General features: G+C 45.9%; 9 protein-coding genes across 9 annotated transcripts; 5 read left to right on the forward strand and 4 right to left on the reverse strand.

Moving 5' to 3' along the window:
* Window positions 1–641: 641 nt before the first annotated feature.
* On the forward strand, window positions 642–932 carry PADG_11978 (uncharacterized protein; the record flags this gene model as incomplete). Its single annotated transcript, XM_010763269.1, has 2 exons — window positions 642–679; window positions 704–932. 2 exons carry the CDS (start codon window positions 642–644, stop codon window positions 930–932), a joined length of 267 nt encoding a protein of 88 aa, XP_010761571.1.
* A 412-nt stretch (window positions 933–1,344) lies between these two features.
* Window positions 1,345–2,220, reverse strand: PADG_05773 (uncharacterized protein; the record flags this gene model as incomplete). Its single annotated transcript, XM_010763107.1, has 1 exon — window positions 1,345–2,220. The coding sequence occupies one exon, from the start codon at window positions 2,218–2,220 to the stop codon at window positions 1,345–1,347; it is 876 nt and encodes a 291-aa protein (XP_010761409.1).
* A 2,364-nt stretch (window positions 2,221–4,584) lies between these two features.
* On the forward strand, window positions 4,585–5,938 carry PADG_11979 (uncharacterized protein; the record flags this gene model as incomplete). Its single annotated transcript, XM_010763270.1, has 2 exons — window positions 4,585–4,808; window positions 5,770–5,938. 2 exons carry the CDS (start codon window positions 4,585–4,587, stop codon window positions 5,936–5,938), a joined length of 393 nt encoding a protein of 130 aa, XP_010761572.1.
* Window positions 5,939–9,313: 3,375 nt separating this feature from the next.
* On the reverse strand, window positions 9,314–9,676 carry PADG_05774 (uncharacterized protein; the record flags this gene model as incomplete). Its single annotated transcript, XM_010763108.1, has 2 exons — window positions 9,314–9,495; window positions 9,577–9,676. 2 exons carry the CDS (start codon window positions 9,674–9,676, stop codon window positions 9,314–9,316), a joined length of 282 nt encoding a protein of 93 aa, XP_010761410.1.
* Window positions 9,677–11,036: 1,360 nt separating this feature from the next.
* Window positions 11,037–13,378, reverse strand: PADG_05775 (MCM DNA helicase complex subunit MCM5; the record flags this gene model as incomplete). Its single annotated transcript, XM_010763109.1, has 4 exons — window positions 11,037–11,529; window positions 11,592–12,991; window positions 13,057–13,183; window positions 13,242–13,378. 4 exons carry the CDS (start codon window positions 13,376–13,378, stop codon window positions 11,037–11,039), a joined length of 2,157 nt encoding a protein of 718 aa, XP_010761411.1.
* Window positions 13,379–13,930: 552 nt separating this feature from the next.
* PADG_05776 (uncharacterized protein) lies at window positions 13,931–17,410 on the forward strand (the record flags this gene model as incomplete). The annotated part of the gene is made up of 3 exons (XM_010763110.1): window positions 13,931–14,156; window positions 14,240–17,114; window positions 17,194–17,410. 3 exons carry the CDS (start codon window positions 13,931–13,933, stop codon window positions 17,408–17,410), a joined length of 3,318 nt encoding a protein of 1,105 aa, XP_010761412.1.
* A 1,033-nt stretch (window positions 17,411–18,443) lies between these two features.
* Window positions 18,444–18,662, forward strand: PADG_05777 (uncharacterized protein; the record flags this gene model as incomplete). Its single annotated transcript, XM_010762906.1, has 1 exon — window positions 18,444–18,662. The coding sequence occupies one exon, from the start codon at window positions 18,444–18,446 to the stop codon at window positions 18,660–18,662; it is 219 nt and encodes a 72-aa protein (XP_010761208.1).
* Window positions 18,663–19,535: 873 nt separating this feature from the next.
* PADG_05778 (glycogen [starch] synthase) lies at window positions 19,536–22,078 on the reverse strand (the record flags this gene model as incomplete). Its single annotated transcript, XM_010763111.1, has 6 exons — window positions 19,536–19,650; window positions 19,741–19,936; window positions 20,012–21,374; window positions 21,462–21,737; window positions 21,830–21,927; window positions 22,000–22,078. 6 exons carry the CDS (start codon window positions 22,076–22,078, stop codon window positions 19,536–19,538), a joined length of 2,127 nt encoding a protein of 708 aa, XP_010761413.1.
* A 979-nt stretch (window positions 22,079–23,057) lies between these two features.
* Window positions 23,058–23,446, forward strand: PADG_05779 (uncharacterized protein; the record flags this gene model as incomplete). The annotated part of the gene is made up of 2 exons (XM_010762907.1): window positions 23,058–23,117; window positions 23,192–23,446. The coding sequence occupies 2 exons, from the start codon at window positions 23,058–23,060 to the stop codon at window positions 23,444–23,446; spliced, it is 315 nt and encodes a 104-aa protein (XP_010761209.1).
* Window positions 23,447–24,228: the final 782 nt, after the last annotated feature.

Raw genomic sequence — 24,228 nt, forward strand, 5'->3', positions numbered from 1 at the left:
GGAAAAATATATTGCTGCCCCCCCCATTGCATATATCTATGTACTCCCACCATGCTATCATAGCGGGTTTGATGTACCAAGAGGAAATGAAGGGAAAGAAAGGAAACGAGCATATTCTCTAGATTCTACCGTTAGCCCTCTCATACGGCGCTTGCACGGACTTGATCCGTTCATTTATCCATCGCAGCCTCGCGGGGGGGTTTGCTTTTGCTTTTGGGTTTGGGTTTGGGTTTATTTTTGGGTTGAAAATGTGGTCTTTAGGGGGATGCGAGGGCTTGGTACAGTATATGATGTATGTTGTGAGAGACACCTTTGGATTGTTAGTTCACTAGTTATGTGATAAGAGGGAGGAAGGTTGTACTCACCCAACCGGCCCATTCAACAAACGGTGAGAGTGGCAATTGAAGATATAGTCTTGGTGAGAGGCATTTCACGATATCTCCAAGATACCTATATGTATCCCTTATTCCTGTCTTGCAATTGATATAAAATTGTTGTTAATAGTTGAGAATTAGCATTGCAATTGGAAAAAAGGGGGGTAGTTAACTCCGGTAACTAAGTTCTGATGACGTAACTAGTTAATAGTTGCCGTTTGTCCCCCGCACTTCTTCCTCTTCCACCGTTCAACTTCACCATCCTCCATGCTCCAGTTGCTTAGGATAGAACACGGCATCCGCCTGTGTGTTTGGATCATTTATTCTAGACGGAAAGCTGTCATTGCCCATGTCAATGGACCCGTTGGGTCCTGCGGAGAGCGAGCGACCACTCCTACTCCAGCCGGTTCAACCATCAGCATGCTCGCCGTCAAAATCGACACTTTACAATTGATACCTTTATTTCAAGGCGGAATGCCCATCATCTTTGAACAGGCTGAAGAATTGGCCATTAGGATTCCTGTTCACCAAGGACATTCTGCAGCCATCGTTGAATAGTATTTTCAATCTGTTGATATTGCCTCCTGACACACTGTTAATTTGTGAACAGTGTTTGATTGATGGGCTACCATACTAATGCTCACTAGCTACAGCTCAAAAGTAGAAGGGAAGATGATAAAAGAAATAGAACATTATATAAATGATTTTCATATCGTGAAATTCAAATACATGAGGTGGGATATGTGCTGTTGCGGTTGTCGACGGAGCGGACACGGATAATAAGCGGAAAGTCCATGGAATGGATTATACAGACTGAACTGCAAAAGGAATAATCGTTGGTGAAATTGAAGATGCAAGGACAATGGCCTTTGGCCGTCATTTCTCTGGTTCGTTTCCGGACCCGAAGTTCTGTTTTGAAGATTTTTGTCTTGAAGATTTATATGCCAGGAATCATGGAATCATTTTCGTTTCAAAGCTTCGACTGCCTCCGCGATTTCTGAACAAATCCGAGCCCTGCTTCGATGGCGAGATCACTAACTCTAGAACCTGCCTCAAACTCCTGAGACAATGCGTCTTCGAGTGAATGTGCACTGTATGCGCTGTAATAGCACGAATGTCGGTCAACATTCAGGCACTCTTGCGGGAAAGCCATCAGTGTTTGGGCAAGCTTCATTGTTTCTTCCAGCGCGTGGCCCTTCCGCACCACCCTACTCGCCAACCCCAGCTCCAGAGCTTCCTTTGCTTTCACAGGTCTTCCCGTTAATATCACATCCAAGGCTCGCCCTAGACCCAGGATCTGCGGCAGTCTTACAGTCCCGCCGTCCAGCAGCGGGACTCCAAGTCTCCGACTGGAGACCGCAAATACAGCGTCCTCCTCCACCACCCTCATATCCGCAAGAAGACTCAACTCAAGTCCACCAGCAACAGCATAGCCAGAGACTGCACATATAACTGGTTTTCGAACATGCATACGAGTTGGGCCGAGCGGACCAATGTTTTCGCCGCGGACTGGCTCAAAGTATGTTCGGGTGATGCTGGAATGTCGGGCAGTGTCTGATGTGGGCCGGTCCCAAGTCTCCAACTGTGTTAGATCGAAACCGGCTGAAAACGTCCCTCCGGTGCCGTAAAATACACAGACCTTCTGAGATGTGTCGGATTCAAAGTCGAGGAATGCTGCGTGAAGCTTCTTGGCTGTTGGGATGCTTATGGCATTTCGTTTTTCTGGGCGGTTGATGGCGATCGTCGTGATGCCATCTCCCCGCTTGCTTATCAGGATAGCATTGGGTTCTGGGTCTGAGACCTCATGATGGGTTGGGAAGGCGCATGTGATGGTTGGATTCTCCATGGCTGTGTCCTTTTGGGTTTGGGATGATCTCCGTGTTTGGTGTTGCCTCTTGGGCGGTTAGGGGTGGGTGTATCCTAACTACTGTGCCCAAGATCTTTTTGATGATGTGGGTTACGATTGTCTTTTTGAGATGTCAACGATCAAGTGAGATAGCAAGAAGGTGAATTAACGTCGTTTCTTTCTTCACTGTTATAATTCCAGCAGATTTGAACCATTAGGGAACAAGAAACAGCAGACGTCGTTGACGCCTTTCTTATACCCAGAATTTGGCTCCCTCTCACAAGCAAGCAGGATCCCTCGAGCCATCGACGTTGGTAGTCTGGGGCACGGTATGGCATCCTGGACCAGTAGGACAGAAACTCTGAGCGGCTGCCAATACTTATCTTTTCCGCATAACTAGTTCCTTCAACGAACCCTATATCCGGCCGCTGCAGGTATCCTCCCCATAATTGGCAAACAACACCAACCTTACAGCAAAGCAAAGAATGCCAAGCAATCAACTCCACAACGAAGATACTGTGTTGCATTGTTCTCCCCTGTCAGGTCATGTACGGTCGCTGTCGTGCAATCTGGCGAATTGTCTAGCGGCGTCTATATCCCCTCAATTTTTCACGGTCAGCTAGTTACCCGACTGCACGGCCCGGGACAAATTTTTAAGAAGCACATTCTTCACAAGAAGAAAATTAACCTTATTAATTTATTTTATGCTCCCTTGACTATTGCTTTCTTGCTCCTCTTCTGTCGTGACCACTCTTATCATTTCATAGATCAAAATAGGAGGAACAGCTTCCGATGGGATTGTATACGGTAGTTTCAGCGATTATATAAAGGACCTTCGGCTGACATAAACGGTAGTTATCATATGTAAACTATGTGTGCAGGAAGGTAATTATGTACTGTACATGCGTATATACCGGTTCATCGAAGTACTACATCGCCTCGATCTATCCTTCACCCAATACTCTCAGTAATGAATTTTCTGTTCTTCCCTCTCTTCAGTCGTCACATGGCAGCCGTTGACTGCGGCATTGACATGCATGTTATTGACGCCTTGCTGGTGATGGTGGTTGATCCGATGCTCCCTGCTTGATCTGTGCTCTGAGTTTGGGGCTGCATCATCCTCGTTTTCTCCTCAGACGATTCCGGCCCTCGTGTTCAAGGAGTTTTATTTTCCGATCTTTTCCGGTTCCCTCTTTTGTTCTCACTTTCTGTTTACTTGCTCTCATTGTTTCCTGGTGTTTCATGCTTGATATATCCTCTGTTAAGTTATGTATTTTAAGCTGCAGAAAAATGGGGTCAGATAACCTTATGAAAAGAGTAAAAAAAAATATATTTTATGGGGGATTGGGCGTTATCCAACTTTTTCCATATCCACGATATTGCAAATTGGACTGCACATACATACATACGTCCGTGAGCATATGGTGATTATTGGAATTGGAGGTTGTTTGTTGGCCAGGGCAAACGTTTGAGAACCTACGTCGCTATTTTCTGCCGCTGATTCATAAACGCATGGACAATGCTGGGTACCGAGCCCTCTGGCTATATCACACCCTGGATTCTGGATTCTACCCGCCTGTCTCCTGGTAGCCACCTGCATAAACGGCGTCTCTATCTCTAGCATTTTTGGACCCTTAAGCTGGGGAGCTAACCAATTACGGTTCTACTTTATTGTCTAGGAGCCATGCAAACGCGTGGAAATGCCCGTGTTAAACACAGAAAGAATAGATGTCTATATGAGATGTTAAGTTCGATCAACGCAACAGGGGCAAATGGCGAGATGATGTAACTCTGGAAAAACCTGCTTAGATAACTACCTTGACTACCCTCTCACAAGGTCACAGCATTTTGACGGGGATGCAGTGCGAGCGTTCTATGTTGCAGAGAGGGACAATGGAGAAAGTATGGGGATTGCTACACGGGAAAAGGCCCACGGGCCGCTGTTTGTTTCGGCCGTTATTTAATTTTTATGGATTGTCTTGAGATCAGATTACTGGTTACTGGTTACTGGGGTCCGGGCCAATTCGTGAATCAAACAAAAAAAGGGAGGTTTGTATTCAAGTATCCTGTAACACGATATATTTATAAATAGATGAAAACAATTAGTCCGTTTCTTAGAGTTTTTCGGACCGAGAAGGCTCGGTGAGGTACAAGCGGCCCTCGTGTTTCGATTTTAAATTTCTAGATTCCTCGCTGCGTGTGACTTTTGTGCATTGCTGTATATTGGTTCACCTGATCAGGAATGACCTTGGTTGTGAGATGCAGGGGAAACTTCAAGCCTCCAGAAATTCAGAGTGACCAATATCTGTGCAATACACATATATACTTCTAGTGTGTTAGTTTCAAGACCTCCCTTGTTAATTGATGGATATCTTGCTCTCATTGGCAAATGGCCAGAACGACGAGTTGATATCGAGCATTCATTTCCCACCGCGGCGTTCCTTTGATGCCGAGAAAGACTTGCCATCCAACATCCCTGCCGATTGCAACCAGCAGGTATTAAATGACAGCAGTAAAGGTGATGAGCTACAAATTGGTTTCGCTATCGGAACATTCCACCGTGTGATTCTTGATTTCGTTGGCAAGAAGTGATTGGATCCGGCATACGATTCCTCGTATTCCTTTTTTAAATGGGCTTCAATATTTGGTTTTGCCCCTTGTCCTTTTACATTGCCGTAGCGTCTAGTCGAATCTGAAATAACAGGCCAGTACCCTGACAGATTCCAAGATCTCATGACAAGTTAATCTTGAGTTACGTCTATTTCAACTGGCCATTACCTGGCTGGATGTCATTGGGTGGGTAACGGACGTTATCATCATCGTCGTCGTCAATCGTCCATTTTTGCTGCATTCTCCCTGAAGATTTCATTCTGTTGACGGGGAGAAGTTCGCCTGTCGTGGAACTTAACGTCTAAGACGTTTTTTTATCGGTTCCAAACGTGGATCAAAGCTTAAACAGGGTTTCTCTAACCGGTGAAATTCAGTCATCGTCCCCTATATCTCCCCTCGACATCAGATTGATGGGAAGACAATCGATCTGGAGAGAGTGGCAGGCCACCCGACGTCGGGATTTCAAATTCAGCCCAGATCCATCATGAGATTTTCAGAAGTTATAAGGGGGGAGTTGTGGATTGATCACACCGTAGTCAGGATCCATATCAGAGATTCCTGCAAGAGAAATAACGCCCACCCCAAGCTCTTTGCATAAATGCAATGTGTTGTGATTTGATGAGATGTGATTCCATCGACCACCACTCCCGAGGGGTTATCAGAGAAATATCCTGTTGCGCAAGCCTCTGATAGCCAAGTGTAAATTATGGCTAGTATGCCAAAGCCTGCTTGATAGGCACATGTCATTGTGTGGCTGAATATACATCTATGAATTCGAGGGTATGCGCATGGCGTGGAACTGCGATACTGCAAAAATGTGCAGGAGTCATAATTCTTCCACTGAATTTTAATGAGCTTTGTGAGAGAATAGGTGTATTAAACTTCCAAGAGTATTTGGTGTCCGCTCAACCCCGGTTTCGCATATCTGACTTGATCAAGGAAGGCAATCAAACTGAAAGTGTTGGTCACGGATAACGGCGTCGTAAGGCCGAAAGATCTCATAACATGGCTGATCAACGCTAGTGAGCTGGCAGCTGAAAAAGGGAAAGGGAATTTGAACCAAGGATTCAAAGTCCCGATACTGGTGGCAAGACCTGTGATTGGATAAAGCAGTTTGACTGAGACTCGAGTGGTATCAATAAGATTATCAGAGATGCGGTGGCTTAAGCAGTAGATCTATCCTCGGTGGTTTCCATTTGCCCCAAAACCTTGCGAGCAAGTTGACCGGGAAAACGTGTGGTGGACTGCTATTGGGAGAGAGGAAAGGGCATACCTTGGGAGAGACTCATGGATGGGGGAATGGAAGGATTCCGCGATGACCACGGCAGCTAGCTTCTTTGGTCTCTTTTACTGTCATCGCGATGTATGTTAGTTATATTGGCTGCCCAATGGAAATATTTGGTTGATGGGATGTACGACCTGTCACAGCAGGCTCAAACAGATTTGATCACACCCAACCCGACACAATCCACACTGAATTGGTTACATCATCGTGTTTGTGCCCTCGAAATTTGGATTGCCCATCGGATATAATAAATAGGAACATTCGGGGATTTTCAAAGATGTGCGAAACCCGATTGTCTGCCGAGCGAATAAGACGATAGCAGATTCCTTGGAACGCCATGAACAACATTGACATTCATCGAAGTATTTGTTTTTAGACCGCATTCTGCTTCCCGTGGAGCCATCAGGGCAGCAAATTGAGAGGCAGAAACTTTTTTTACAGCCTCAAGACGAAATCAATAGAACGATGTCATTCTGCTTTTTCGGTATGATACCTCAGTCGCCATAGGCGAATATATCCTGTTCCCAGTATCGTAGCCCCTAGGTAGGTATACCGGTGATCTCATAGGATATCGATACGGGGGAGAGATCTGTCTGTGATTGTTCTTTTCTATGTTATTTGAGAGTTCTCGTGACCCTATGAAAATGAAGCTTTTCCAAGGCCTCAAAATCTAGCACCAAAGTATGAAAGGGCAAGATCGGCGGCACCTTTTGACGTCGACGTTCGAATTGGACCTCTCCATTTGATCCAAGAGTTGTCTTTGGTGCCATGATTGATGAAATACCTCCAGCAAAGCTGGGAAACATCCATATGCCGGTGGGGAAATAGGAGTGAAAACTCAATCGTGTGGAGAATGATAGCAAATATTTCTCACTGGATATTTAATGCAAACCGTGGATCGATCTCCCAAACTCCGCGTAACTATGGGTTCGGTTAACCAATGTCCTGCAATGCTCCGCGAAGAGCACCACACTTGAGCCGTTCTGGAGAAACAGAAACCCGTTGGAATCACAGTCCGCATCTCTGTGTTGGGGATTTTCGCCAGAGCAAATTGGTGTGACTGGTTCGTCCGTCATTCGCTGTCGAATCGAACATCCTCCCAATATCGTTAAAGATTTTCATCGTGCTTGGACAATTCAAGGGAAAATACGTCCCGTCTTTTAATCGCTGCAAGAGACTCCTCCCATTCCAGCTTAGTTCCCAACTTGACCGATATGCGGTGCTCGCAACTTGGGTACCTAAAGTGAAATAACGCAATTCCCAAGCGAGCGAGAGCCAATTCAAAATATATCAAATGGCTCTATTTTAATTTACACTCAATTACCACCGATTAAATTAAATCAAATCCAAACTAGGTTCAGGACAGCTTATTCTTGTATGCCTGAGAGTGTCACAATTGCTGCACCTCTGCAGTGCTTGAATGCACGGCCCGGACTCTGCTGGTGGAGGTTGGAGGTTGGGCAGGGTTGAATGCAGGTATGCAGGTTGTTCGATGAGCTCAGCAGGCGCAATAACTAGTTAGTTAATTAGTTACCCTTTCATGTTGAATTCAGCAAGCTAGATCTTGTACACTTTTACTGTATTTTTCTTGCTCATTCGCCGCAAATATATCCTGACACTCACATAATAGTGATGTTTATACTCACAGATGTTGATAATTCAGTTAATCTATACTTTTCACTAGATTATTGGGAATAGCTTTTAAGCTTCTGTTTTATTATATTTTCATCTTGTTCATTTCCTGACTTGATTGATAAGAATTTCTAGATGTAAGAAGAATGCAGAATAGTTGAAAATTGCTAAATTTATTAAACTTCAAGAAGTTCTAAGTTAAATATTAAGCTTTCTTGTGGTTAACTAGTGATGTGCTTGACTCTCCCTGTCACTGCAACTCATGTGAAGGTGAGACCAAGGATTGGAGGTTTAGGCATTAAGTTGAGATATTGTCTCTTCAGGTTGGGAATTTTGACTTCAAAGTCAAGAGATATATGTTGATTGTAGATGGGAGTTAAGCTCTTACAACTAAACATTTGATTCAATAACTGATTGATTGTCTCACGTACTTTAACATTGAACTTTTGAATCAGCTCAAGCTTCTTGAGTAATACTGTCAATGCAGTCTCTAGATTCATGTTCTGAGGCTTTAGCAGTCCTGGAGCAGCAGGGGCTGACACAGCAGTGAGTTTGGATGTGCTCTACAGGGAGGCCCAGGTTGTTCAACTAAGAAAGTGCTGAGGGAGAACAGTTGCCTGGTGTATTTAGATCTTTGAACACGCCTTCAGTCGTCTCAGGGATCAGTGTGGCCGTGGAGAATGGTTCATTGCAATCCACTGACGCGTGGGTTTGCGGCTTGGATTGGGAACGGCGGAGGTCGCCGGGGTCGCCATCGCAGGCACCACTCAACCAGAAAAGGTCTCGGCGAGACAGTTCGACGAGACAGTAAGATTAAAAATAGATCAAAAATGTAGAAGGACAGAAGTTCAAAAGTCAAACAACAAAAAGAGGTTCTAAAAGCAACAGAGTGCCTGAAAAGTAGCCACTGACCCACTGATTTCAGCACACAGGCCTTTTTGCCCACGGTTGCGTTACCGTGTGTTTATTCTGCCCCTGAAACGAGAAGTATTTTTTGGGTGGTTTTGGGCTTGCAGTTGTCTTTTGAATACCAGCTGGGAGATAATGCAAGCGGATTTTCAGTGCCTGGCATTCCAGTTCCAGTCAATTTCCCAGCAGAGGGCAAGAATACAGAGATGTAAGTGACTGAAGAGTATCCCGTCAAGAATACTTCTAGAAGGTTTGGGTAGTCCCGCAGATGTCATTTTTTGGAGTTTGGCAATGCTGATCATGTGAAGGATAGATTTGCTTGATTGATTATGAAGCGATCGCTAGCTACGCGGAAGTTATAGTTATACGGTGCGGATTACGTAAGAAGGCGGATAGGCCTGACAGATCATGCCTTAGTTATCCAGAACCCTCACCAATAGTATAAAAATGCAGAAAGAGAGAACAGTTTTCTTGAGCTTACTAGAAACAGCATTTATGCCAGGAAACTTCGAGAAATTAGTTTAATAATCCATACAAACTAAAAAGTAGTTAATACAGTTAACTCGCAGTCAGATCAATAAACCTTCATAATAAGTCATATTCTTCAGAAAGGCATGGCTCAGTCATGCCCTGCTCTCTTCTTGATATCCCTATTCTTCAGAATGAAATGGCCCAGTCATCGTCAGATCTCTTCAGATCCGCCATTCTAGCCACTGCAATGCTCGGAACGTTGAATTTAACATATCGTTTTCTCAATTGGATCTGCTCACCAGAGCTAGCGACCGGACGTGCAGAGAGAGGGTTGAATTCCTCGCAACGCTGAGTATGAGAGGTGCGTGCTATATAATAGGAGTCAGTCAGCGGGGTTTGTGGACAAGAGCCGAATCCCCTTTCCTATAAGACCTAATTGGCCAATTCACGGTGGCTAATACGGAGCACAGAGGTGCAGTCGCCTGGCTGGATGGCAGAACGAGCTACGGATATTTGGGCAACATTGATGGCTCCTAGCCCATAGCTCATACATATCATAAAGCGGCTTCCACGTGCAGCCGTTGGTCTATTATTGTATGACTTATGATTCCATCTCATTATTCCCCTAGTTATTGGACAGTTGGGGATGCTGCTGTGCTTCAGTTATGATCCCTGTTATCCATCTTCAGGCCCCAGCAGCAGCGCAGAAGAGCCAGTGTTGCCTGAACAGTAACAAATACCAAGTCATCATTCCGCGCCTTGATGACTGCACATGATATTTGATATTGTCTGTGACTCAGGACGGGCAAGGAACGTCTTGGCGTGATTAGGAGAAATTGAAGGCGTTGAGAAATGAATTGATAGAGAGAAATGCACCAACTGGGTGGAGCGATAAAAAAAAGCCATCGTAGGAAGTAAGCCCTCTCCAAAGTATCAGTGAAACAATGACTGCTGTGGATGTCCTGATATATTCATATAATGCATTTCAAGGGTTTTGGTTCCTTCATTAGCTTCCGCATAATTCAATATCAAACAACTTCACATTCTTCACGATGTACCTTTTCTTCTCATCCGGCGCTCAATCTTTTCTTCAGTTAATATGAAAAGGCACTCAGCGCGTAGCTAAGAACGATGAGATGGTCGAGAAATCAGTTGAAAATAACTCAAGCTCAAAGAGAAAGTAGTAGGGACAGTTAAAACCGCGTATGTTTCCCCTTCACTTCACAACTCAATAATTTGCTCGGGTCAAGAGCACCCACCACCACAAACTTCGCATATCAGAGCAGTTGCTGGATAGAAATGGAACCCGCATCACATCGGGACACTGGAATCATGCCGGGGAGGTGACGTTTTCAAAGGAACCAGCGCAACCAAGCTTACTTAGGCTTAGTTAGCACAACACAGGTCCGAAGTGTAGTTAACTCTGCGTTACTGACGGAATGTTGCAGGAAACAAACCATGGAGGTATTGGTATATATAAGTTCGAATAGAATGTTGGTCCTGGAGGAGGCAAGAGGAGCCTTCTTCAAGGGTTGTAGAGCTGATGGCATTTTGCTTGCAGTCGAAGAATAAGTGTAGGAATGCTGCCAAAGTTATGAATTTTCTCATTGTTGGAACGCTGACATTCATCATCATATTGTGACATTGTTAACTGTAATGCCTGTCTGTGCCTAAATCAATAAAGGAAATAAAAACTTCCCACGAAGCCCCAAATCTGCATGACGGTTCATCATTCTGAAATTGTTCTTTTTCGAACCGTGAACTCGTTTAATAACTACTGTTTTCTTAGTGAAACACAAGGAAAAGAACAAATGACAACCCGCAAAGAAAAAGAAGATATGCACAACATCAAGAAACTCCAACCAGAAATGAAAACAATGTACAAATGACAACGTAAAAAAGGGACATCTCATGGCCCATGACGATAAATCTGCGACCCACCAGATCTAAACTGCACTGTATCCCGCCGCTGCAATATAAGCAATGCCCGATTCAAGGCCTGCTCACTGTAATTCCTTCCATCAACAAACTCTCTTCTCAACGTAGCGAGACTCGTACTCCACCCAATCGGCAATCGACGCTTCAACTCATCTTCAACTTTACCAACTTCCGCCATTAGCTCCTTGCTCCCCTGACCATCGCCCTGATTGATTGCATCCATGGTAGAGGCGAGGAAAAGGCGAATTGCCTCATCGACATGTTCTTCTGTTGCGATTGGGGTTAATGTGAGTTTTGCGAGGGACTCGGTGATTCGGATGATGGCTTCGAGTTGGCGGACGGTGATAGGGATTGAGGAGCGGGCATTGGCGTCCAGTTCGGCTTTGTGCACCTGCTTGCGGATGGAGACGAAGTGGGAGGAAAGCTTTTCTGCGGCTTCTGGTGAGAGACGGGGGGCACAACGACTGGAATTATGTGTGTTAATAAGAGCATGAGAAGGAAGTATTGAGGTGGGGTCGTGACTTACGATTTACAATAGCTGATATACCGCTTCATCTTCTCGACGGGGATCTCAGCTTCGACCTGTTCCTCAACCCCTCTACCACCCATGTGGATACCCATGACATGCCTTGCGATTCTCTCGTCACGGCCCTTTTCGTGCTCGTCTCTGACGATAAATATCATATCAAAACGTGACAGGATAGTCGTCTGGAAATCGATATTTTCACCCGGGGTTTTCAAATCATCATACCGGCCGAAAATTGGATTCGAGGCAGCGAGAACGGACGTCCTAGCATTGAGGATGGTGGTAATGCCAGCCTTTGCAATTGAAATGGTTTGTTGTTCCATCGCTTCGTGGATGGCGACTCGATCTTCATCTCTCATCTTGTCGAACTCATCGATACACACAACACCACCGTCTGCAAGAACCATTGCTCCGCCTTCTAGATAGAATTCGCGCGTTGTTGTATCCCGTTGGACAGAGGCTGTAAGACCAGCAGCAGAAGAACCCTTGCCGGAGGTGTAGATGGCTATTGGAGAGACCTTTTCCACAAATTTCAACAGTTGAGACTTAGCAGTACCAGGGTCACCCAGCAGCAGTACATTGATATCTCCTCGAAGTTTCATGCCATCTGGTAGAATCTTCTTCGAGCCACCCATAAGGAGACATGCAATAGCCTTCTTAATATCCTGATTTCCATAAATTGACGGAGCAATGCAATTGGCGAATACCTGATAGATATCGGGACGCCTGCTCATTTCCAAGAATTCTTGCTCCTCCTCATCGGAAAAAATAGAGTTGCCCTTCGCTGTATGGTCGACATCGCTGCTTATCCCAACCGCCCGCAGGTACGGGTTTCGAATGGCAACGGCACTCTTTGTGGAATTTTTCGAGCCTTTTGCTTGGTAAATTGAAAACACGCCCATGACGGTACATCTTGACCCAGGTACTACCCGGTTGGCAAGATATCTATCTGCAGATATGAGGATGTGTCGGGGAAGTTCTCCGACGGGTACCTGGTCAGGAGCTTCCTGGAGTTTGAGAACCTGCTGATCAACGAACTGTGACCTTTCGTGCTCTATCACATATGGATCTAAAGGGCATTGATCTTCGCCCTTTTCCTTGGGGCGTTTGCATTGTCTTGGAAGGGTGACCCCAGAAAATCCACCATCGACTGTGATATTTTCCCTCTCGCCACAGTTCTTGCAAACAATATGGAGGCGTGTAGCTTTGGACGAGATTGTGGACGCTCCGATTACAATGCCCGGGATTCGAACCAGGTGGGATATATTCGTCGCATTTAGATCCCGAATGGTGATGTGGGATACACTCGAGTGGAGGAGTAGTTGATGTTCGGGGAGTTCGATATTTCTTTCGGAGGGATAAACGATCTTTTGGGTACATTGCTTGAGAGCGGCTTCAAACTGTGGAAGGACGTATTAAAATATATGTTTATTAACTCACAGCGTAGACGAGAAAAGTAGCTTACAAGTGGGATTGTATCTGCTGGCTCTGTAGTAAGTCTATGGGCTAGCTCTTCGTTGTATGCAATGAGGTGGGCGATGTCAACGTCGCAGTAGTACTTTTTGACGAGCACATTCTGTCGAATTTGGTCTCTATATATTCCGTCAGTCGACACACAGATAGCAGCAACAACGTAACGTAATACTTTACCTGTATACGAATGTATTATCTAGCTGGAAGGCGAGGATGAACTCTCTCAACTGTGCCTGGATTTTTGAGCGTGGCTCCTCCGGACCGCCAACTTGAGGCTGGAGGACACTCAATGAGTATGGCGTTCTTCTATCCATGGTCATGTAATGCACAAGATCAAGGTTATAAAACTTAATCCACTGCTGTGTTGAGAGCAAGACAGATATATGTAACTGTTTGCAAAATGCAAACGAGCGCGACGCGTCTATTTCAGCGCGTAAAGTGGTTTATTGGCGTGCTTTCTCGGATATAATATACTCCGATACCGAAAGCGGTAAACCTGAAGTTTGATTTGTCAGTGGCTGTGCTTGGCCCTAACCCTATTTAGGGAAAGTTCCAGCCACACTCAGCCGCAGCAAGCCACCTATGCTTCAATTAACAGCCTCTTGTAAAATCAGCTCAACCTCAAAAAACGATTTTCATATCTCGAAGCTGACGGGTTGGGGTTTCGGTGAGGACGGTGATATAGCCCGCAGCGCTCTTGTTGGTCTTGGAATTAATGACCTTGTACTACCGTCGCTCTCTTCTACGTTTTTCAGTGCCCATGAAGTACCCCCCGTATCTACTACATAGGCATGTCATGAACCACGGCGTGTCCGCAGCCGCAGCCGTCATCCTGCCGGACAACTAGCTTCAGTGCTTCTTTCGATATGACCTCTTCTGACAAGCGAAAATCGGTGGAAAGCTTGGCATCTCTTTCCTCGGTTTCTTTGGCAACCCAGCCTTCTTCCTCCAGCCCGTACGATCCCGGCCGCTTACCCCAGCGATTGCGCTATAATTCGAGGCGGAGCTCGACGGCCAGCTCGATAACCGGCATAGGGAGTGTTTTGGACACTTCCCTTCACCATGGATGGATAGCAGAGGCTGGACGCAATGGTTTGTTGCTCATGGTGTTGGTTGGGTGTTAAATGACAATAATGTGGCGTAAATGTGCTAACAGTAAAGTTCTATATAAATAGCAATATCTACCCTCCTTCAACAACCTATTGTTCGTACAGGTCTTCTGCCACAAGCCTCTGCACTTTCAAGCGGATATAAACCACCGACCACTCGAGATATCCCCCCAGTGGCTCTAACCAACATCCCATATGTGGAATCCAAGGCATTCCAACCTTATATCTCGCAGGTTGGATCCTTGTACGATGCATTGCGCCGTTCAAAGGAGAATGGTGATGAGGGCGAACCACAGCTCCGTCGAGCAAGCAGTATAACAACAATATCTGTAGATATAGACCCGCTGTTGAGTAGTCAATTGGAACAGCGACATTCCGGTCAACAAACACCGTTGTCATCCGTCTCTGAATATGTGACGCCGAGGAGAAGATCCTCTGGTCAGAGAGGCCGAGGTCCAGCAATGGCCCCTCTGTCAACTATTCCTAACGTTTATTTCGATGAGAATTTCCACCTTGAAAACCCTCGGACATTTGATGTCGTTTCTGAACGATCGGAAGTTGTCCGCTCTCTCCCAAAACCTTCAGATGAGAATGCTCCTAATGGGTCGTTTGAAGCAAGACCGGCATTCAATAGAAAGGCTTTGGCAACAAATGCGATTCTGCAAGAAAAATTATCATGGTATCTTGATACCGTGGAAATTCACCTTATTTCCTCCATTTCTAACGCCTCAACCTCATTCTTCACAGCTCTCGGTTCTCTGCAAGCTCTCCATGGAGAAGCAAAAGCTTCAGTTGACAAAATTCAAGCCCTGCGAAGGGATTTAGCAAAACTTGATAATGACTTGGCTTTGGGTGGTCTCAAGGTGGTAAATCTCCAGCGCCGGCGAGAAAACGTTAGAAAATTAGCAGACGCTGTTTGCCAACTCAAGGAAATAATAGCATGTGTATCTCACTGCGAACAAATGGCCGAAAATGGTGATATCGAAAATGCCCTGGATGAACTGGATCATGTTGAAAGACTTACAGCGGGCGAACGGATCGCCACGAAACGTGAGGATCGCGGTGGCCAGTCTCAACTTCCGGAGACGCTCATAGATCTACGTGGAATCAAAGCTTTAGAAGGTGCATCAGACGATCTGGGCAAACTAAGATGTCGGATTGGGATTGGTTATGAGCAACGGTTCCTGGATTGCTTAATTGGAGACCTCAGACGGCATGTTGAGAGTCTTCCCCCGGAACTCACATTGCTACGGCTGGGAGATGCATTTCATCGATCACGAAGGATGCATAGGAAAGCCCCCTCTAGCCTACCGACTTATATGACGATCGATAATGAATTTAGATCGAGGTTAAAAACAGAGTTGGTTGGGCTTGGTCGAGCGAGATACACTACACCCGCTGCAACCTCGTACAAAAACTCCGTCTTGCGAGAAATGAAAAGTTCGATACGAAGACATCTGCCCAGTTCAAGCGATGACGACAATGAGTCGATAATGTCCGCATCGACCCATGGGGATCGCCAGTTGAACCAACAGGAGAAGTCAACAATCCTAGCGCGCAACCTCCGTGCTCTTGACCCCGAAGATGCATACGCCATGTTAACAAAAATTTACACCGGCGTTAGCGAATTCTTACGAAGATTAAGCATACAGGTCAAAGTACTTTTGGATATTACTAGTGGACTTAGCAGTCCTCCTAATACTAGCGGGGTGAGATCCCCTTTACAAAGCCCAAACCTACATTCTATAGACGCATATGCCCGGTCCGGAACGACGCCAGTGGTAGCACAGGAAGAAATAATGGAGATACTTGATATGTCAAGCCTTCTCGGCCAAGCTGTTGACATAGTGCAGTCACAAATGGTCAAAATATTGAAAATTCGGTCAGAGCAGACCTCTCATCTCTCGCTGGAGCAGTTTTTGAAATATTTCAGCTTGAACAAACTTTTTGCTGATGAGTGCGAAGCTATCTCTGGACGGAGCGGTTCGGCTTTGAAAAATGTCGTTGATAGCCAAATACGGGACTTCATTTCCAATTTTGGTGATAGCAGGAAACATCGGCTAGTTCAAGTGATGGATTCAGATAGGTGGGATGCCAAAGACTTTGGTGACGAGCAGAATGCCCTTCTTTCACGAATACTCCAAGCAAGTACGCAAGACATCGATCTGTGGGCTTCAACCTCAAGGGTATGGGAGTCAGATCATAGCGGCCAGGAAACAACGGCGACTCTAGATAGTCCTGAAGTAAATGGAAACGGAGTAACCGACAGTGGGAAAGATAAAGTTCGAAGCGCAATAGTGGATGAACAGAAATATATTCTGCCACAATCTGCTCTTCTGATTTTGGAAATTATTGACGAATTCCAACATCTAATGACGGGCATCCCGAGCATGGTGCAGGACATAGCATTTAATTTCCTCGAATGCCTCAAGCTATTCAACTCCCGCTCCTCCCAACTTATCCTTGGCGCTGGTGCCACGAGAAGTGCCGGTTTGAAGAATATCACAACGAAACACTTGGCTCTTGCTTCCCAGGCTTTAAGTTTTATCATTGCGCTTATTCCTCATGTTCGTGAATTCATCCGCAGGCATTATACCTCTACCACCACCCTGATGGCTGAGTTTGATAAAGTTAAGCGACTGTGTCAGGAACACCAGTCAGGCATCCATGAAAAGTTAGTTGATATCATGAGCTCCCGCGCCACGATTCACGTCAATGCGATGAAGAAGATTGATTGGGATGCACAGCAGGACACTGCTTCCGTCAGCCAGTACATGAAGACATTGACGAAAGAGACTGGCACCCTCCAGCGAGTCCTGACAAAGCATCTACCTGAAATGACCGTGATGATGATCATGGACCCTGTTTTCAAAAGTTACAGAGATCAGTGGACAAAGGCGTTCCAGGCAGCTACTTTGAAAACTGAGAGCGGTAAACAACGGTAAGTCTGGTTCTTTCGCGATTTCCCCGTCTGTTTTTTATTCATCGCATGAACTCCCAAGCTAATAACGAATATCTAGAATGGTTTCCGACGTCGAGTATTTCAAAGCTAAGATTGATAAAATCGATGGTTCCGGTGATCTAGGCGACCACCTTGTCGAAGTAGTCAAGTCCAAGTCCGTCACGTCACCGCCCAAGCCCGATTCACCACTGCCACCAGCAGAGGCTCAGCCCGCGGAATCTTCCCCTCAACAAGGGGATAAAAATGGAGCACCAATTCCGGACCAGGAGTCGTGAGAGGGTTTAACCAGCCATGGCAGAGTCAACCGTATCGGGTTACTTATACTTCTTCAACTCTTTACACTAGTTGCTGTTCGGCCAGAATCCGGCTCAGAGTTTTCTGATTTTTATTCATTGGGCGGAGGAGGGAGGTTATAAGGGCCGAGGGGTGAATACCTTTATGTTGAAATTTCCTTTTTGAAGTTGAGTGACTACCCCTTGGTAATTAATCCCTTATTTAGCGCATGGCATTTTAGACTACCTTTTCGGACGAGTCCTGGGGAGAGATGTGCAGGATTTCCAATCTGGCATACTGTTTTGTTGTTCCGCGAGCCCTTTTGGCGGTGTTGACCCTTGCCTTTCCGACGTTTATTTCTGCTTATCACATATACCTTTTTTTAATGGTCTCCTTCTATCTTCTACCCGTGGAATCCCAACGATTAATTACCTTTATACCTATCGACCCATGTATAGCACTATCATATATCTTAATCATACAAGGCCTGCTCTCTGCTGGGGTGGGATACGCAACGCCATTGTGAAAATCCAGATTATTTTCATGGTTCAGAGTTTAACATGCGATTGAGCACCTCCTCCATCACTCTGGTATATACAGCTACGGCAGCCACCCCATTTCCTGCCTGTTCATCTTATCGTCGCTATCTTCCTTCACTCTATGAAGGTGAAGTAGTTATAATAATTTAATCAAAGTAAAGTTTGTTTAGGTTAAAATATTCTATACATTTGTTTTGAACACCGGAGACATGGGTGTAGTTAAATTAATGGAGTTGACATATAAGGAGACGACAGGCCCATCAAGAATTTAAGAATTTAATCAAGTAGAAAACGAAGCACTGTTTGAGAAAGTATAGTTATCCTTAAAAAAAGCTTTTTCACATATGATCCTCTTGATATCAGAAATCACAAAAGGCATGGCAAAGATGAAGTCCACATCTCCTTTTCGCATTGTTCTGCAACACAGGGAGTGCTAACATTCTCTACCCCCAAAGAAACCCCGGAACGACTGATTGGGTTCCTCGTCGACGCCACCATGGATAAATTCCAAAAAGCTTGGAACACCCTCAACCCTCCACCCCCCATATCTCGACTGGAGTTCCAACGGGTGGACCAATGCCCCGGACAGACAATGGGGCGTCGATTTCCTCCCAAGCTGCCGGCGGCACGACTTCTGCTACAGGACTACAAGAGCCAGAGCCGCCTCACGGCCGGAGAAACAGGGCGAAAAATTGATCAGAACTTTGCGCCTTGATAATGTATACCGCGTGTAGCGGGCCGGCAGATAGATTTGTGTGGATGCGGTTAACTCCATGGATGGGGTCCATACCGATGGATTCTACTCCGTATTCCCGCAATGACCTGGAGGTTGCTAGGGTGAAGCCCACGAACTGCTTAGTGTGCTAAATAATTGCAGACAATTTTCACGTCAATAAGTTTCGACTTCTCAAATCTCAGTTCTAGGCTCCAATGTAGAGTGCATAACGTGACGGTGAGAGCTTCGGAGGCCCGATGCAGTCAGGTCCAACAGCGGGGTCCACTGTTTTTTATCTTTAAATTATTGGGCACTGGCGGGGATGGTCCACGATTTCAAGTTGCTGGGGGGAGGGATCACATTGTTAAGCCCCTTTTGTTGCCCCTTAATTGACAACATCACCCTTTTCTCGAAAGTCCTTTGGAAGTATTTGCACTTCTCATAAAACTACAGCCGGGAAATCCTTACGAACTATGTGGTGCTATAGGAAACAAGTAAGCTATCAGACAGCAACATACTAGGAAATCAATGCTGGACAAAATCCACAGGCCGCAGGAATAAGAGAGACGCCACCAAAGTCTTCTGCAGTTCATCAATTGAGCAAATAACTATATATTATATTATATGCATATACATACTGTAAGAATATTTATAATCTATACTGAAAATGAAGAACGAAGACGCAACAAATAAAATAAATTAAAAATAAGAAGAAGAAGAAGAAGAAGAAACCGGCAGTTCATCTAAAACCACCCAGCCCCGAAATCCATCCAAGATCAATTGCAAACCTAAATTTAAAAGCAACTTCAGAATAAGAAAGCACACAGCCGGCTTCTTCATGATCTCTCCTTCATCGAATGATCTCAATTCGCTCTACACGTCACCGTTGGCCGTTACCTCTCTCTCTGGGGAGTGCGGAGGGATAACCGTAGTAGCTTTCTTTCGCAACGTAAGTGGGAACGGATATTCGTCCGCATCTTCCTCCTCACTGCGAATTCGCAAAAGGTTCTCGTCAGTGGCACAAAATTTCGAAAAGCGGCCACAAAAGAAAAAGATAGGAGGATGTCATGAAACTCACGGTAGCTTCCAGGCAATATAATCTTCCGTACTCAGACCCTCGCGACCCTCCTGCAACGACCCAAAGTCACCAGGGGTCATCATTCCCGTTCGATCGCGAGGAGAACCGGGTACAGAGAACGGGCGGGATATCTTCTGCTCGGTTCCTCCAATGATATCGCTGAAGTCCTCCGCGGGGTCAAAGGAGGACGGATACGCTGGATGGTTAACGGGTTTAGTTACGATGATAATTTTCGGTAGAGTCGGCTATGAAAGTGCAGGTGTGTGCGTACCTCTTCGGAGCGCCAGCTGCCGCGCTTTGACATACTCCATGCCCATCCTCTTCCAGTCGAGCAAATCACTTAGCCGCTCCGTCCGATTGCGCTGATTGATACGTTGCCGTCGGCTTTTGCACGCAAATTCAAACATAAAGTTCGTCAGCTGGTTCACGGATTCATCCACACCCTTCATGCGCCGGTCGACAATGTATATTCCGTAATCCGACGAGTTTTCTATGAGTTCCTCCATGTAGCATCCGAATCCGGAGAGGTTAGTGGTTATGCTGGGTATCCCCATAACCGTGCACTCCGCAGGGGTGTACCCCCACGGCTCATAGTAGGATGGGAAAACGCCTAGATTTGTCCCGCGGACAAAATCGTCGTAATCGAGGGGCAAAACTGGGTTTGACGAATTGAGAAATTCCGGGTGGAAAACCACCTTGACACGATCGGACGGGTGGTTGAAGAGTTGGACACGGCGCAGCTGGTTCAGCACTGGGTCTTCTGCGTCATTTATCATGTTATGTGTCACGATGGGTGGAAGCTGATGCCGCTTCATTGCGAAGAGTCGACGGCGCAGGAGTACACGGTCCTGGTTTGTGATTAAATCCTTTTCATCGGGCATATTGTCTCCTTCCTTCCAACTCAAACAACGCTCGAATAGCCGCTTCCCAATTCCCTGCTCAACCATTTCTAGTGTGTCGCGAAGAGATTTCACAACGGCTTGGCCTTTGAGGGCCTCAACTGTGAGCGACGATGTCTGTGCGGGCATGATAATGAATGCGACTACAGTAGTAGTTAAGCCAGATGTTTTGAGTTGATGATTCAGTCTCGCGAGAGATTCGATAAACATATCCACCCCCTTGTTCCGATACTCATAACGACCTGCAATGAAGAAGTATAGAGTATTATCGAGATCAAAGTCGTTGTGTCCATAGAAATGACCACGGACAAAGTCATTGATCTTGTCTTTGGCATGGGAATGAAGATTTTGGAACTCGTGAACTGCAGCAAACTTCTTCACGTTAAGTCCGTTGGGCAAAACACCATCGGGCTTCCGTTTCAGAAGATGCTCGCTCTCGAACGCTGTGATGTGTGACACCGTTGTGAACACATCTGCCGAATGCGCAGCAGCGCGTTCAATGCAGTATCGATGGTAGATCCCTCTTTTCCCGGCTTCAGCGTCAACGTCGAAGTATTGTAGGTTGTTATAAAAATCGACAGATCCGGCGCACAGATATCTACCTAGGAGTGTTGCATGGGTCGTGAAAATGGTTGTGACGTCCATATGCCGCTTCTTGGTTAAGGGAAGGGCAATACCGGCTAGCCACTCGTGGAAATGCGCGACAACAGCTCGAGTTCTATCTCTGGAGATATACTTTGACATCCGTTAGCAGAACGCAAACAAACACTACTTGGCTGCGGCTCAATGGGTAATTTGGGCGCTGCTGGTCGCTTGACTCACCTCACCAAGGAACCAAGCTACTAAATAGCCAAAAACGATAGCTTCATTCGACTCACTATCCTCCGCAGGAGACGGGATTCCGGCCGCATTCCAAAGATCACCCTTCCACTCGTCCAGGTATTTGTATCCCGCACCCGTGTCAATTAGGACTACTCTCGGCGCTCCCTCGATAAGCCACCGCCCATAGATCATATCAACTCCCCGTTCTTTCATAGAGGCAATTGTGGCGGCAATATGAGGATCGGTTGGGGTAAGTTCCTCGACTTCGACCTCGACCTAATGATATGTCAATGGTTCCCCTTTATAGAGACAAAATAGAGATACGGGAGTGAAGCGGGGATTCTAGCAAGAAAATAACATGTAGATACCGATGAGCGATTCAGAGGGCCGATGAGTGTGTATCTTTCGCCATACTCTGCTGTCGTAACCGGCGCCTTGGACTTCAGGACAGAGTATATTCCACCAACTATAGGCAATACGGTCAGTCAAACATCCCATTTTGAACGCCAGGTCAAACCAAGCAAAAGAAATTACAAACCCCGGTTTGCAACTTCGGTTGCAATTTCAAATAGAACGTGGTTCTTGATATCTCGTTTTGGAGTATGCGGGCTACTCATGTTGGTCGACGTTGGCTCCCAACACATGCAATGTCGAACGGGGAGTGGTGAAAAGGAAAATACGATGAGTTTGAAAATGAGGTAGTAGCGGCAAATATATCGCACAACAAATCGCAACAAGGCAAATCAAAATCGAGCTGGACAACGGGGGTATATATGTATATATATATATATATATATATATATATATTGCGACTGGTGTGCGTGTGCTGGGCACAAATGCGGCTCGGGGCGACTTTGGAGGGGAGGTTGCAGGGGGTTTAATTGACGGGAGATTAGAAGAATATCAAAGAACTGAAAATACGCTCAAAGCTTTGCAGGTACAGAATTATATTTTTAAAATGCGAGGGACAAGGAAACGGGACCGAATAGGCTGAACGGAACTTGGAGCTGGGCGAGGGGAAGATGCTGAGGTTTAAGTGCTGGGCCAAGTCGAGTGCCCATCAACCAAAAGGCGCACCCAACCACTCACAGCACAACCAGAAACATACTAAAGCCTGCTAACGATAACTATCTACAGACAGAGAGTTGAAAGAAAAGCTCGTGTGAAGCTGTGGAGGATTTCGCGGTGGTTGCCAAAGTAGTTACTCAAAAAATGATAATTTTCTTGAGCTAAATTAGAGTATTCAACATAGTTACCGACCGCGTTGATGGTAGGTAAATTAACCGTTCATCCTCCTCCTCCTCCTCCTCCTCCTCCTCCTCCTCCATGAAACATTTGGACTGCAAAAGCACAATGATTGACTGACATCCTTGTTGGAGATAGGCTAATTGGTCTGCTAAACAAGATGTCTCAGGCAGGACAACCTTGGGAATGCCCCATCTCAGCTAAAGAAAGCACCGACATTTTTGCCCTTCCCCTTCCATCATCCCCCGGAAAGCCCATAAAAATCCTTGTCAAGTGGCGGCGACAATAAATCAACAATCCACTAACTACTACGGAGTACTCCGCACCGGGTGATAAATTTATACTTAAAAGATGGCTCGACAGCACAACAAACTAGCCGTCAGTGGCATCAAGAGACCTTTGTCTGTTGCTGTATCTCGATTCTACAGTGCGCACAATTTTATAAATTATGTCGTTCTACATTGGTCTAATGAGGATGTGCATAGAGAGGGTGGGATTTCCTGCAGCGCGTCATTATTATCAGCAGTACCAGACCATCCCAGGGATCACTTTTGCAGGTTGCACGGAATCCTCCTATCGAACATTTTCACGAGAGTTCCCGGGAGCAATCGCAGCACATTGAAAATATAGGAAAAAATAACACTATAAGCCACCCACCTGCAGAGCGCAATTTTCACACACTGTCAAACGTCCTAAGACCGTTCCAAAAGACTGCCACCGATCGATCCCGAATCGTCTGATTTCCTCATATTGCAGCCAATCTCGTCTTTGTGGTCAATTGCGGTCTTGAATCAGAGATCGCTGAAGTGACCGGATTGGTGACCCAGAGGTGCTTGTACCTGTGCCGGGGACGAATCAAAGCCGTCGCTCGTAGCATCCAGAACAGGTTGACTGGGGGGGGGGGGGGGTCGAAGATGGAGAATGATGTCATGCCTGCTCCCGGCTCAGCTGGTCATTGGCCATTTTTTCCTCCGCAATCAGGTTCATGCGATTTTGACAACTCAAACGGTCGAGTCTATATATGACGACATGGCGACCATCGAAGATGCCAGCAATGATTCCATAATTGTTGGTCGTTGAACAATGTTGAAAAGAAGAAGAGAATAATGCTTGACATTGAATGAGTTTGCACCCCTTCACACAAGTTGTGAACAATATATGGAAGAAATATGCATTAAGTTATATATTACAGTCAGCGGTCCAAAATTTCAGTGTTTACCCTGTGGGCCGAAAGTGGGCGAATCGGTTCTAGGTGTGTTTCGGGCAATAAACCATATTGGTACCGGGTGTGGAGTCTCGAGTGACTAGGGCCTGTTGAAGAAGAATGTATATATATACCCAATCCATTTCCCAGCCCACTGCCTATCTTGCTGCGTAAAGAGGAATCTTCATAAATTTACAATATATTTCCCTGTTATTACCAACCCACTTTTTGGAGTTCGAAGTTCTTCATATCATTCGAGTTATGTCTCCCTGAAGGCGGATTTAAGCGGAGGCTTCTTCTCCAGTAGCTTGAACTCAG

This window comes from Paracoccidioides brasiliensis (assembly GCF_000150735.1).
Source record: "Paracoccidioides brasiliensis Pb18 unplaced genomic scaffold supercont2.7, whole genome shotgun sequence".
Lineage (NCBI taxonomy): Eukaryota > Fungi > Ascomycota > Eurotiomycetes > Onygenales > Ajellomycetaceae > Paracoccidioides > Paracoccidioides brasiliensis.